Source organism: Apium graveolens, chromosome 8 (assembly GCF_009905375.1).
Source record: "Apium graveolens cultivar Ventura chromosome 8, ASM990537v1, whole genome shotgun sequence".
Taxonomy (NCBI): domain Eukaryota; kingdom Viridiplantae; phylum Streptophyta; class Magnoliopsida; order Apiales; family Apiaceae; genus Apium; species Apium graveolens.
Genome location: NC_133654.1, coordinates 181296889 through 181310953, shown reverse-complemented (window position 1 = coordinate 181310953; position 14065 = coordinate 181296889). Strand labels below are relative to the sequence as shown.

At 34.0% G+C, this 14065-nt stretch overlaps 2 protein-coding genes across 2 annotated transcripts; both read right to left on the bottom strand.

Annotated features, from left to right (window-relative positions):
• Window positions 1-1503: 1503 nt before the first annotated feature.
• LOC141678210 (phosphate transporter PHO1 homolog 3-like) lies at window positions 1504-5721 on the bottom strand. The gene is made up of 11 exons (XM_074484477.1): window positions 4994-5721; window positions 4261-4634; window positions 4098-4169; window positions 3819-3948; window positions 3461-3581; window positions 3087-3345; window positions 2896-3000; window positions 2585-2779; window positions 2203-2481; window positions 1967-2103; window positions 1504-1890 (listed from the first exon to the last, which is right to left on the bottom strand). The coding sequence occupies exons 1-11, from the start codon at window positions 5583-5585 to the stop codon at window positions 1788-1790; spliced, it is 2367 nt and encodes a 788-aa protein (XP_074340578.1). The 5' UTR covers window positions 5586-5721; the 3' UTR covers window positions 1504-1787.
• Window positions 5722-7025: 1304 nt separating this feature from the next.
• LOC141678428 (rhamnogalacturonan I rhamnosyltransferase 4-like) lies at window positions 7026-11355 on the bottom strand. Its single transcript, XM_074484746.1, has 8 exons — window positions 10900-11355; window positions 9977-10044; window positions 9804-9892; window positions 9570-9732; window positions 9027-9316; window positions 8334-8538; window positions 7740-7897; window positions 7026-7650 (listed from the first exon to the last, which is right to left on the bottom strand). The coding sequence occupies exons 1-8, from the start codon at window positions 11192-11194 to the stop codon at window positions 7374-7376; spliced, it is 1545 nt and encodes a 514-aa protein (XP_074340847.1). The 5' UTR covers window positions 11195-11355; the 3' UTR covers window positions 7026-7373.
• Between the last annotated feature and the right edge of the window lie 2710 nt (window positions 11356-14065).

The following is a 14065-nucleotide window of genomic DNA, read 5'->3' as shown; positions in this document are numbered from 1 at the left end:
TTAATACATATAACAATGTTTGATTTGCTGAAGAGCGGAATAGAAAGATAATTGAAATCAAAACACTAAGTAATAAAAGACAATATATATATATATATATATATATATATATATATATATCAGAATGAGAACTCTGTAAAGCTTAGAATAACTCACAGCTGCTTTACAAGTTGAATAAATAAACTACACAGAAATTCTTGTAGAATACAACTTGATATGTTTCTCTTAAAATAAACTTGCTTTGTTAAGTGTTCTACTTGCTACTCTTGGTTTATATATCACCAAGTTACATGATAGTAAGACAAGATAATAAAACAAAATATATCTAGCCTAACTCCATGCAACTTCACTACTCTATTCTAGCACATTTGAATATCTTCACATTTGCATGAAAATGGTAATGCTTCTTTGTTCTCAAAATCCTGCTTAACAGGCTGCCACATTCCTTTTGCAAACACCCAACGCATGTGACTATGTTGTCACTGTCAACAGCTATTTTGAATTTGATCATCCGTCAGGACTATGTTGGTCATTCGTCGGGAACTTTGTTGATCATCCGTCGGGAGTCTTGTAGATCATCTGTCGGGAGTCTATCTGCCACTTGACTCTATTTCACTTATACAGAATTACAAGACATCTCATATTTTCAATTAGTCAACCTATTCGGCATATCAATCTAGTAGACAATATGACTCAGAGAACCCTAAACAATCTACCAGACTAAAACATGTTATTTGCAGAAATGTGCTACAGTACTTATTTGTTACATAAGCTACACTCTCGATGGATGTAAAATTGTCATCCGTCGGGACTATAAAGTTCATCCGTCGGGACTATAAAGTTCATCCGTCATGACTATATTAGATCATTCGTCGAGAGCTACAAATTTTCACCAAGTTAAATCTACTAAGGTGTTTTGTTTAATTTATCATCAAGTTCACAACATATACCTAACAATCATGTCTCAGAGAGAAGTGTAGAAGTTTGGAATTGAATAATGTTGTTTTTGGAAAAATATTCTAAGTTACATATCAAAGAGTCACATATCAAAATGTATAGAGATGTCTGTCGAGAAGTCAAAAATAACTTATAGAGATATTCTACTTGTAGAGATGTCATTCTGCTTGTAGAGAAGTCCAAAGAAATATCGACAAGTCAAGCTTCTTGTAGAGACTGGAGATGTCGACAAGTCAAAACTATATGTAGAAAAATGAAGATATCGACAGGTCAAAAGTCTATATAGAGAACTGAAGATATCTACAAGCCATACTGCATATAGAGAACTGTAGATATCGACAAGTCAATCTACTTGTATAGAGCTGGAGATATCGACAAGTCATAATACTTATAGAGAAGTGGAGATATTGATAAGTCATTCTACATATCGATATGTGACTTCTATGTACAGTAACATAGATCTCGACAACAACTTCAAAATTCAGATGACAAATAACTTGAAGATCCAAGATTATCAGTCAACAAAACATTCTATCATTGAATTGGAAAGTCTACAAATGCAGTTTGAAGAGTGTAAGATCAAGGGCCAAGATAAATTAGACAAAGGAGGTCTGACGTTCGATTCTTAGGAGATATATAGAAGGAGATTGTGTACCCATATAATTATTACACAATCCTATTATATTATAATAATTATTCACATATACATTTATTAATAAACTGATCCAATTATGATCCAATTATATCTTGTACCACCAAACACAACCGATCACTATCAGAGTTGAAACCAGTTGAAACCGAACAATAATCTACTTGTTATTATTTATTAACTACGCATCTTCCTCGTCTTCATTTTGATCATAGTTGAAAGGCAAAGGTACAGACTTAAAGGCACGATACTGTCCCACATTGTTCAAATGTTCATTCTCCAACCTACACATTCAACAACAATATGTAACAACTTGATGATAAATTAAATTGCACGCGTAAATTTTATCAGTAGAAAAACCTGAAGAAATTCCAAATGCCGCGACGGATGATCTCTAGACTGGCTACAATCGTAATCAACGTCTGGGGATGAAGGAATGAAACATTGAAGTCCAAAACTGTTTGGAGCCAAGCAAGTCTCAGAACAACATTCAATACCTGCATTTCACATATTGAGAATGAAATGTACTCCTTTTACTATAATTTTTTTAAGTTTTGAAACTTGAATGTAATTCGAAGGGGTTTTAGGCTGCAAACCATTGCTACAAAATACACAATTTTGTGCGGAACTAGTAGTTTGTCTCTCAACCAACGGTTCTTGGATTTTCGGTGAAGTAGGCCCCAGTCCCAGACGAGGTCCCAGTATGTACTAGACACTGCTGCTATTATTGAGGCAATCCAGGCCACTGCATTCCATCCTGTACTTTTGTTGCGACTGTAAGCTATTCTAGTAGTAACAGCTACAATTGTCGCAAAATATTTTAGTCCATTTAGACCTTGCCAGTTATCTTTTTCTTCAAAGAAACGCCTGAGACACTGACATTATACCACAAAACATGCTTGAATTTCTACTTGTATGAGATCCGATACAATGATGCATAAAATAATACATTTGTTACAGACTGAAGAAACTGTAGACCTGAAGCAGGCGCCACGTAAATGGAATGGCAGCTACAACCAAATTGAATGTAGTGAATATGCCATTGTCTTTGCAATGGTTTTCTCTGCGTTTGTAGTCACCTGAACTATAGTAACAAATGTAGAACACAAGACTTCTAAAAGCTTGAACCTGGCTAGTAAACTGATCTGCCAAGAAAAAGTCAGAGAGTACAACCTGCATTCACATAAACAGAATCATATAACACTGTGGTTCATATAAACTAATAATATAGTTATGTCGATTTAGTCTGGTAAGTTAGGTACTGCTGATATTTTCACCTTTTACTGTACCTTGTATAGAGGAGCACATATACAGTGGAAGATGCATGTGAGCAAGAAGTATCGACTTGAACGGTATATGATATTTATTGGGAAGATCAGTACTGCACATATTAGCTACAGAAAAATGAACCAGTAGTAAATTAATAGTTTGTAATCAACTGGAAAAAGTATGATAACTGGTAGAAGTTTAATGAACTTACAATTACTAATCCTAAAGGCAGAAGCTCAGTAACTGCCTTGTAGTCACCTGTTTTGGGGTCCATTTCCATATCAAGATTAGCTAGCACACAACCTGTTGCTAAAGCCGCGAGACCAAAGGCAAGCAATAAAACTTCTCGATAGCCTAGTGCAGTTCTTTGATTGAACCCAAATATAAAAGTATAATTTACTCCATATCGTCTCCAGAAGTATATATTTGCAGCATACATTATCATGTGCAAGACGATGAATCCAAACAAGCTACGAAAAAGAATTTAAACATGCCAAAAAGACCTTAGTTTTCAAATATCAATATGAGGATAGGTTAGGTAAGAGGAATAGGTTTAACATTAGACAAGATTAATTGCAGGGTTACCTGTACAGGGGGAACATGGTGTTCATGTATATATTTCTGCCATTCTTTTGTAATATTTTACGAGCACGTATAATTAAAATGAGGGCAATAATGAGAGATACCGTGCACCCAGCAAAGAAACCTGAAAATTATCTCAAGGATGAAAAAGGAAGCAAAGTTAAAAACACACAGCCATTTTAATAAAGTTATCCAGGAACAATGGCCTGTAGTTTTATGTGTAATCCTTACTTATAGTGTACTAGTGGTAGACGGGTCAAGCCTCAGGTAAAAGCATCGTGTTGGTCTATAATCAAATTCCTTAAAATGACTAATTTCAAAGTAATTAAGAAAAGTTATGCAGGGGAAACAAAATATGTACCTAAAGAGGCAGTTGTTCTATGCCGTTGTCTCTTGGCTGTTGGTCTTAGAATGCTCAGTCCTTTTTTGCGATTAGAGTTAGAAAAATGCTTAACAAATGCAACTTCAACCCTGTCCATAAGCTTCGCAACCTGTAAGAAAGTCTCATTTTAACAAAATAAAATAGGTCTTATATTTAAAGTCAGATAATACTACTGAATGATATCTACTAGCATGCATTGGACATAAAAACAAAGAATGTGAATGATCAGAGAAATATTTTAACAAGTTTAAGATTGACCTCATCAGAGCTGCCAATATAAGAGTTGTCAACCATTTTCATGTAGGACTTGGAAGCGTTTCTTGAAGTAATCTGAAACGATAAGGAAAACCCAAAATTTAACACTATAAGCAAGCAAGAAAATGAAGTGATTTAATACTAGGGAAAATAAATTGATTATGACCTTATCGTATTTCTTCAAGATCTTTGAAATTGCCAACATGTTCATAAAGCTATAACTTCTCAGTAGTTGAAGCCTTTGGTAAAATTCAGTAAAGGCCCTCTTAAGTTGTTCTTCAACTTTATTCAGATTTTCCTGAGTCAACTTCAAGTCAGTCTGAATAGGAACCTTGAGAACACTTTTGATTGTGGATCGAGGTGTCTCAATAGAATTATTTATTGTAACATGGTGGAGTATCTCCAGCGGAGGTGGTCTAAAAGTATTTGTCCTGGGATTGCTGCTTCCTCCTGAAGTTTTATCATCCCTTGAAGAATCATCTGATCTTAGTCCACTATTTGATTTGTCTTCATCTATTACATCCATGCGATCTACTTTTCCTGTTAATCGACAACTTAGGACATCTATTACATCATAATTTCCCACATCCTAACCACAAATACCTATTGACTTATGAACTGTTGAAACTTATGAGCATGCTATACTTAACATAAATAGGCATTGTCTCCATACAGTCAACTCAATTATCGAATATAAGTTGCTGAAGCCTGTAAACATGCTATAGTTAACATTTAGAAACACTGATTAAGATACAAACTCATATGCAATAAAATCATATTATTAAAATTTTGTGTATCTAATAATTAACAAATGTATTTAATGGTCTAGCTACGGTGAACTCGTTGACAATCAACAAATTTAGATATTCTGAACATGCTATGCTTAACAATACACTTACTTCTTGATCTCATAGCAGTAGAAGCTGAGGCAGTTAACGCGGCTGCTTCAGATGAAGCTTCAACAGCAGAAGCAAGATTATTCATCTCCACTTGACTTTCGAAAATTACATGTTTCGGATTATCAACTTTAATCCGAAATGCAATCAGTACATCCATTTGCTTATTCAGCACAACAGCCTCCTTCATCACCTCCTGAACTTCACCCCTATAAAACTTATTCACTTTATTGAACTCATCATCAAGCCTCCGAAAGAATACAAGTTCATACTCTCCACCTTCATCAGCCACCATTAGAAACCTGGTTTCATAACCTTCTTCTCCATTTGATCTCTTTACCGAGTTTACAAGAATTGGTTGGTTTTCAATGTCATGAGTTGTTGGAGAAATAGTTCTTTGGGTTAAGCCACTAAAAGCTCTGTAAAGTGTGAGTTTTCGGGTTAATCCAGGTGGATTAGTAGCTAATGGTGCTGGTCTATTTTTTCCATGATAATGGCTTATATCTTTCAAGAGGATCTTGAGAGAATCATAATCCATATATGCTTCTGTCCATTCTGGTACCATTTGTGACTTCAATTCTTTCCCGAACTTCATCTTTTACAAAATTTAAGTGTATGAGATACGAGATCAATGTGACATTATATATGTGAATTGACAAGAACAGGTAACAGGGAAAAGTTCAACGCATGCTATGTTGATGAATTTAGGTGCATACGTTGTTCTTCCATTGTTTTTAATGCAGAATTAGGTAGGCTAGATGATAAGATTTCTTGATGGTTTTTAAATAAAAACACATTAAAATATATAGTAGATGTACGTAAAGATTGGATCTTAACCCCAACTCTGGAATCTCACTGGTCTATTTAGCAACATGTCCTAAGTTTTTAGCTTATGCAAGACTTAAGGGGTGTCTTAGATGGTAGTTATTCCAACTTAAGACCTCTGCTTCGTCGGCATGAAAGTACGATAAGAGGTTGTGCAACCTCAAGATAAGAACACATGTCAACTTCTCTTTGGACCTCAAAATTTTACACAGTCAAGAATGTATAGAAGTTAATACTTCTATATTATACTCCGACTTGGTACCTATATAATATGTAACGGTTGTTGACTTTCAGAAGTTGATGTAAAAATAATGCTGAGTTTTAAATTAAGATGTGAACACATGATAATATTATAAGAATGTAAAACATATCTTACAAAAATCATGTTAGCTACTCGGTTCTTTTTTATAACAAAATATACAAAATTTAGTATTGACCCTGAAACCCAGTGCCGGATCAACACTGAAATTCAGAAATAGTTTATAGCATTTGACACCAACTACAAAATCAAGAGAGATTGGCAATCGCGTACCCTGTCTCGATACGTAGTAGCTGGTTATACTCCATTTTATCTCTTGAATGAGCACAATGGTGATGGCGTAATCTGATACATCATGTTGAGTACAGACACCAGAAATCTTAGACTTGACCAGAATAAGAGGTTGCCTTGGTCATTGTCTTGACAGCATCCTGCTTAACATTTGGAACATATTTTACTCTTTAATTGCCAAGATTCTTTTTTAACATTTCAAAATTACTTCAATGCGGTCAGTCAACTACTTATGCTCTGAACCTCCATGTTTTTAATCACACCATGGTCTTATCTGATTATCAATCAACTTAAAATTTTACTCTTTCGAAAAAGAGTATTGTTTTGTTGAAAAGGATTAATACACTATATGATTTTCTCTGTAAATCAAACTTAAGTACAGTACACGGTCTTGTAAAGTATTTTAAAAAAAATTAGAATAATGATAATTTTGAAAGTAAATAGAAAGGTACTGTAAGATAGAAGAATCGAAAAATTCCAAAACCAAGAACCAAGGTAAATTAGCCTGAACTGCTCTAAGTTCAGGCTGATTTACGACCCTGAATGCAACTGCTAAACGTATGATCCAGCCTTGCTCTAATCCGAATCTGACACTCTACGAGCAAGTACTTATACATGTGGCAGACTGTCCGAGTATAGAAATGCTGTGGTATTCTTTTGAAACCCTGCACAGTTTTATTTGTATTATATTATTAATACTACATTATTAAAAAAAAATGATATTTAATGGAACAGAGCTACATATTCCACACATAGAACTTGCATCTTTACAAAATATCCTGCAAAACTTGTTATTTATATGACTATTAGAAAACCTCTTCTGCAGTCTTCTAAGACGTATGGTTTGTCAGCTAGCCCCATTAATTACAGCGCTCCACGGACATATTCCAGCTTCCAAGGATTTGAACCTTCAATCTACAAATTAGTAATATCATGGTTCCTTCACCAGTGCATGGTCAAAACAATTCCCCTCCTTGCCAATATTCACATCAACTCCGGCAATGTGGTTTACAAATAATTTACAGTTCTATTTCCAGTGTGCGACAAGTTGATGCACATTGATTTTCCACATAGACACTCGTGGGGATTTGCATAGAAATATTCTTCTTCTTTGGGCTTGTTTTTCTTTACTTTACGGATAGAGGGCTCTCCCACCTTTCTCTCATGAGTTGATTTCAGAGCAGCTGAAAACTCGTCCCAGGAAAGTGTTTTGTTCTTATGTAAATCGATTAATTCTACAATCTTTCTTCGATTAAGTTGGAGGGTCTTTTTGAAACCGTGATATCTGCATATCATATAATTGTGATTATCTAAAAATCAAGTGATATATAAACTTATAATAAATTGCTCTTTGAAATTTGTTGTCTTTTGTACCTGCGGTGACCTTCAACAATCTTTGCCATGTTACCATTGTAGGTGGGTATAAAAACACTACTGGTAATGGAGACAATGAAATCCAATGCAGCCATTTGCGATGAATGGTTTCGAAATTGTTGCAAATCTTCAGGAGCCAGCAGTGTTTCCTTCCTCACCTGAAGTTTTGTAACAGGTTACGTGGTCAAACAGAAAGAAACACTAAATGGTTTTAAGTTCTCATATATATCCACATAATAATAATTACGAAGTATTTATAAAACACCGGAGTCTATTAAAAACATCAAGCAGTGCATATCAGACAACTCTGAGGACTCGTAAAGGATGTTAAGGATGATGGCTTGGTACCAATATAACCCAATAGTTTCTAATAACATACTGGAGCAGTTTAATTCAGTGAATAGTAAAGTAGCAACAAACGTCACTGAGAAAGCAACAGCAATTTGCTTAATGCACCAAAACAATGTTACGAAATGGCATCCTACTAGCGTTACAAAGTAGTCTATAGATACGTTGTCAAACAATTAAAAAATCATTTCAACGATTAGTTAAAGGACTATGGAACATGGCAACATTTAGGCATAAATCACTCACAATCCGTGGAAATGAAGTTCGTAATTGATCAAGTCTCCTCTCACTGCCATATATCTCGCCAGATGCAATATATATTTGTGTCTTCTTGCCAATATCTAATGCTACAAGCACTAAAGCTGCCTCCTCTGGCGTAAGAGGGCATTGTCCCAGCAATCTCCTCTCTTCAGAAACGATATATTTCTCCCTCCACCTTGGAAATGCGTACCTGCACAGAATGTGCAGAAGAGAAACATAAAACATGCATGTTGTGATCTCGCGTTACCTTCCTCCATATGTAGATCAATGTAATAAGGTATCACAATATTGGAAGCTCGCAGAGTTTCAATATGATCTAATTAATAAAATAAACAGAAAATTGCTTATGCTCACATTCAAGTATCCAATCCTATTAAAATCTTATCATAAACAAATATCTCTCAGAGAGGGAGGGAGAGGGGAGGGGGAGGGGGAGGGAGAGGGGGAGGGGGAGGGAGAGAGCGAGAGCGAGAGACAGAGAGAGAGAGAGAGAGAGAGAGAGAGAGAGAGAGAGCTCTGTTTGGTTGAACTTAAATATGCGTTCAATATATTTACCAAAGCAGATTAAATGTATCCTAGAAACAATAAGAAGGACCAGGCCCAAGTAACACAAATGAATGGATCCGTGAAGCGGAGAAAGAGAGGAAGAGGGAAAATTACTTTTAAAAGGGAAATCACCTCAATCGCTTTAGCTTGTCAGCTTCTTCCTCTGTGCAGCCATGGGTACAACCTGAGAATGCCAACATATCCATCTCGTATCTTAGATGAAGCGCTATAAAAGGTCCTCCTCCTCGAAGAATATGAACCAATTTATTTCCCAAATCCTCAATTTGAGGAGTAAATCTTAGTGCCTGGAAATTGACACGGCATCTGAGTTTCTGAAGATCAAGGGAGATCATATTATTTGCTAACCTTGCATCTGTTTTCTTAAAATGTATCAGCTTGTGCTTCTCAAAGAGTGGTAGAATCTGCATTTGGGTAAATCAGGGTCATCAAGAAATTGCATTTGGTAGAATTTGAATAATATCTTAAAGAACTTGTCAAATCTGTTTTAGTTCCTGTAGAAGTTCTAAATATATGTCATCCCTAAATTGTAACTCAAGATTTAAGAAAATTAACAACATATTATGAAATCATATTCTTGTAGAAATAAATCTCAATATTTGCAGAATCTTGAAAAATTTGCAGATTACATGTAAAGATGTATTCAAGCATACGCACCTGCTGCAGGTAATATTTTTCACTCGACCAACTAACAGGGGCCATCTCTAGTAGCTTATATCCATATGTCTTCATAAACTTTTTTGGTAATCTTTTAACAATCCGAACTTCATCACGCAACGAATGAATGAAGTGTCTCTCATCGAAAATGTCCTCAAAGTTACTAAAAGTACCCCATGGTGACATTAAAATACAAAGCAGCAGAATGACATAACAAAAAGTTGAAGGTAATACCTATGATCAGCCCAGAAGGATGTCTTGTCAAGCTCTGGAACAATTAAGGTAAGATTTAAAAGTCGAGCAACTGTCACCATGTCACAGATCTGAAAAATGCCCAACTTGCTCCGTAAGTAAGTACTTTAAAATATAAACCCACACCATTAGGGGAAGACACAAGTAGTACATACTGCAGCACGCATTTGGTTCAAACCCCCATTGCAAGAAACTTTGAGGAATCCATTACTTGTGTAGTTCCCTGCAGAATAGTAAGAATTGAGGATCTTATACACTTTCAAGGGAAATGACAGTGAAAGTTTTCACGCGTCAATATAAGTGAGAGATTACGCCAATATAGCAATGTAGCCTTGTGCATATCCCTCCTATCTTGTTCCAAGATGTGTGAGTTCAGGTCTCAAGGGAGGCATGTGTGTGTGTGTGAGAGAGAGAGAGAGGGAGAGGGAGAGGGAGAGGGAGAGCGAGGGAGAGGGGGAGAGAGAGAGAGAGAGAGAGAGAGAGAGAGAGAGAGAGAGAGAGAGAGAGAGAGAGAGAGAGAGAGAGAGTGAGGGAGGGAGGGAGGGAGAGGGAGGTTAGTTAATTTCTTTTTTATTGACTTTCATACTTTTCCATTGCTCACTTTAACTGCAAAGAGTGGTATGAATTTATAGTTCTTCCCATAGTACTCTGCTGTGAACTATGTCTTCTGTACAAGCATTGTTAAGACTAATTAGTTTATTAGCCACCAAGCCTATGGACTTATTACTAAAGTACTAATGTCAGCGCTTCATGCAAACATCCAGTTTCACTTTGTACAGTGATTGCATAATCTCAGAATAGTCGTCACTAATATTTGCTACAATGTCCAATTGGGAACAACTTTCACTTATATCAAATATTATAGTGTACTTCAGCTTCATGTAGATACAACTAGATTCGTACAAAAATAATTCACCATTAGAATAGTACATGAAGATCCTCTTATCACTATCTTATAACATTAGAAATGAACTTTGAGCTTATGAAGCAGAATTCTTCAGCCGATCACTATCAGAAATATAAGCAATAACAGACAAAAATTAATTATATTTCAAGTAAATAATTCAAGAAAACTTACTTGCAGGTAGAAGAGGAGGTGGAGACTGAACCACTTTTTCCTCTATCGATAGCAAATTAGACTGATTCCTATGATTCGACACCGGAGTCAACAAATGTGGATGCCAAAGACCACCAACTGTAACTAACTGAACAAGAATTGTCCATATCAAAATGCAAAAACAAACCCGAATGAACCACACTCTTAATCTGGTCCTCCGAATCACCTGGCCAGAGAACTTATCACACTTGAACATCTCTGCAATCTCATGTCTAACTTCAATTTCCTGTCCCCCTATCTCATTGCAATACAACATAAGTACTCACACTAATGCATGTCAAATACTAGTGACTATTCCATTACCCTGGCAGACTCAAAGGGTTATTAAATGAACACAGAAAGAATCAAGCTTTGGGAAAGATCAACAATAAATGTACTTGTGTGACAAAGGACAAGAAATTACAAGGTACCATAACAAGAAATTGCAGAGGCTTCACATAATCAACTTGTAATCATTATGTCTACTTAAGTAAAGATTATAAGCTGTCATTTTGATATTGCTTATTATATTAATGAATCTTTAAAGTGGAATATTACAGGATCAGTGTACTGTTGGAAAGAAAATGATGGAAAATAATCTTAACAAAACAAGAATCACAAGTACGAGGGAGTGTGAATGGGTTAGTTTCGGTTTTTCGGACAATAAAAATATATTTAATTTATTTGTAACGATTAATACGATGAAATTAGATGTCATCTGTGTTCTTATCTCAAAGCTTGAAGATATCATTTGTCTTATCATTAAATTTTGGAGTTGGCCACAAAAGACCATAAATTACTTGAGCACCTTTGTCAGGATTCTTTCTTTTGCTAAATTCTCTGTCATAATTTTTGTGAAGGGGAGAAGATTAATGTTGACGTCTTTTATTTCTCGAGTCCATTTTTTATTATATTAAAAAGAATTTAATATCTCCTCCTATAATATTCCATAATTTTTATAATAACAATAATAAAAAATGATAGAAAAATAGGAAAAAGAATTGATACAGATTATGATTTAGAATTGCATTAAATTAATGGACCTAAAAGTTGGATCAAGTTTTAATATAAATTATTTGTAGGTCAACAATTAGGGTTTCGTAACATTATAAATATATGTAAAATTCCCTTTGTTCATTTTTTATTGTTTATATTTGTAGGTGTTTCTCGGCACAAATCAGCAGTCATGTAAAATTCGTAATAAATTAATCATAAATCGGAATTTATTGATTCTGAAATTTCCAAAAAACCTTTTTCATTCCCTAATAACTTTCGGATTTCTTATTTTTCTAAAAACCATCATTCAGAGGATCAAAAGATCAAAAACACATTTGATCATAATTGAAATCATGGAGTCTTTCACATTTTGAGATGCGTCATTTATCATGGGATACAAAACTTTGATTATGTGTTCTAACGTGAATTACTCATTTGTATTCTCTCTATTATTCTGTTAACATGTATGAGTAGTGGCACGTATCCAAAATTGGGTACAAAAAATAGTTCTAAAATGACGTGGCATTGGTGATATGTTGTTTTGGACTATTTTCATTGGTTAGATTGATGTGAATACATGGGGTCAATTTTATTAATTTTATGATTACCAATCAGAACATGTCATGTGGCATTTTGGAATAATTTTGGGAACCAATTTTGGGTATCTAGTATTTCTCAACATATATGTTGTATGTATACATGTTCTTATTTATTTAATAAGTAACTTTCTTTTCCTCCGTTTCTTTTCCTCCGTTTTATTATGTAATGTATAGTACGTTGTTCGATTACATGTGTCCAGTTGCCTATTTTAATTATCATAAGTATGATATCTGTTAGTGTTTGTATACCCTACAGACAACACTATGATGTTTTAGTTTAAGACATTTGAATTATTAATGTTTATGTTCTATCGATTATTTTCTTGATAATTTATTAATTCCTAATTTATTGTGATATAAATGTTAGATTAATAAATGTCCTTGGAATACAATATGCAATTCTATATCTCTAAGCACGTGACTTAGAAATGAGACTAGTAATATGCCCGTGTTACGCTCACGGGTTTTTTTATTTTTTAAACTTTTACGATTATTTTTCTAAGTTTTATTAAATCAATATAAGCATATTAAATTATTTTAGGAATCTAATTAAAAAAGAAAAATAAGATATTGTTATATTTAACGAACTCTTTCCATTTCTTATGTATCTGTCATCGTTTAACGTTTAAATATATTGTTATATTACATAACTACATTTGTTCTTTTTCATGCATCTGTCCTTATTTATCGTTTATAGATATGAAAAGTGAAACGAAGTAGTACAATATTTTCATTATAAAATTAAGAAAATATTTTTTTTGTCCACTAATACAAAATTTCGTCCACAACTCATATGATTTTAGCTGTATTCTAAAAAATGCCAAAGTCTTACTTATAAAAAATGCCAAACTCTTCATTTTTAAAATTTACGTAATATATTTTCATTATAAAATTTTGAATTTTATTTCCGCAAACACCAAAATTCGTCCACAACTCATATAATTTTCATTGTATTCTAAAAAAGTCAGAGTCTTGCTTATATAAAATGCCAAAGACTTATTTTTTGAAATTTTCAAAAATTATGTAATATATTTTTATTATAAAATTGTCAATCAATATTTTTTCTCCGCTAACACAAAATTCCGTCTAACTCATATAATTTTAACTTTATTTTAAGAATTATGTAAAATTCAAATATTTTCAACATATCTCATTTAATTTATTACGTAATTAAATTAAATTAGTTATAAAATATTTAGTGATATAATAAAAATTCATTTATTGATTCATAAAAAGGATATATGTCAAAATTAGGTTAATTGACTATTGTCTAGTGTAGAAAAGGGGTTGCATGCAGACATAGGACTCTGGTCGTTTCTCCCGATTGCTGCTCAAACCTCCGGCGGAGAAGGTCGATTGTTGCTCTATCAATCCTCATACCAATCTCAATTAACTTTCATTATCAGATAATCTACACTACGGTACTAATTCCTCAATCCTCTATTACTGTTTGTTTAATTTGAAGTTCTGGTTGTATGCTTTAATTATCCCAATCGGTTATTTTTAGTAGTTTATCTCACTTATGTGGTCTGATCTGTATGATACTTGAGATA

Coding starts and splice junctions, on each gene's coding strand:
- LOC141678428 (XM_074484746.1), bottom strand. CDS start 11,194: ATGTTGTATTGCAATGAGATAGGGGGACAGGAAATTGAAGTTAGACAT. Junction 8,539..9,026: donor GACAAGCTAAAGCGATTGAG/GTGATTTCCCTT, acceptor CATTCTGTGCAG/GTACGCATTTCCAAGGTGGA. Junction 7,651..7,739: donor ATTGTTGAAGGTCACCGCAG/GTACAAAAGACA, acceptor TATGATATGCAG/ATATCACGGTTTCAAAAAGA.
- LOC141678210 (XM_074484477.1), bottom strand. CDS start 5,585: ATGAAGTTCGGGAAAGAATTGAAGTCACAAATGGTACCAGAATGGACA. Junction 4,635..4,993: donor TACTGCTATGAGATCAAGAA/GTAAGTGTATTG, acceptor GTCGATTAACAG/GAAAAGTAGATCGCATGGAT. Junction 2,104..2,202: donor TTGTGTATTTTGTAGCAATG/GTTTGCAGCCTA, acceptor TGTGAAATGCAG/GTATTGAATGTTGTTCTGAG.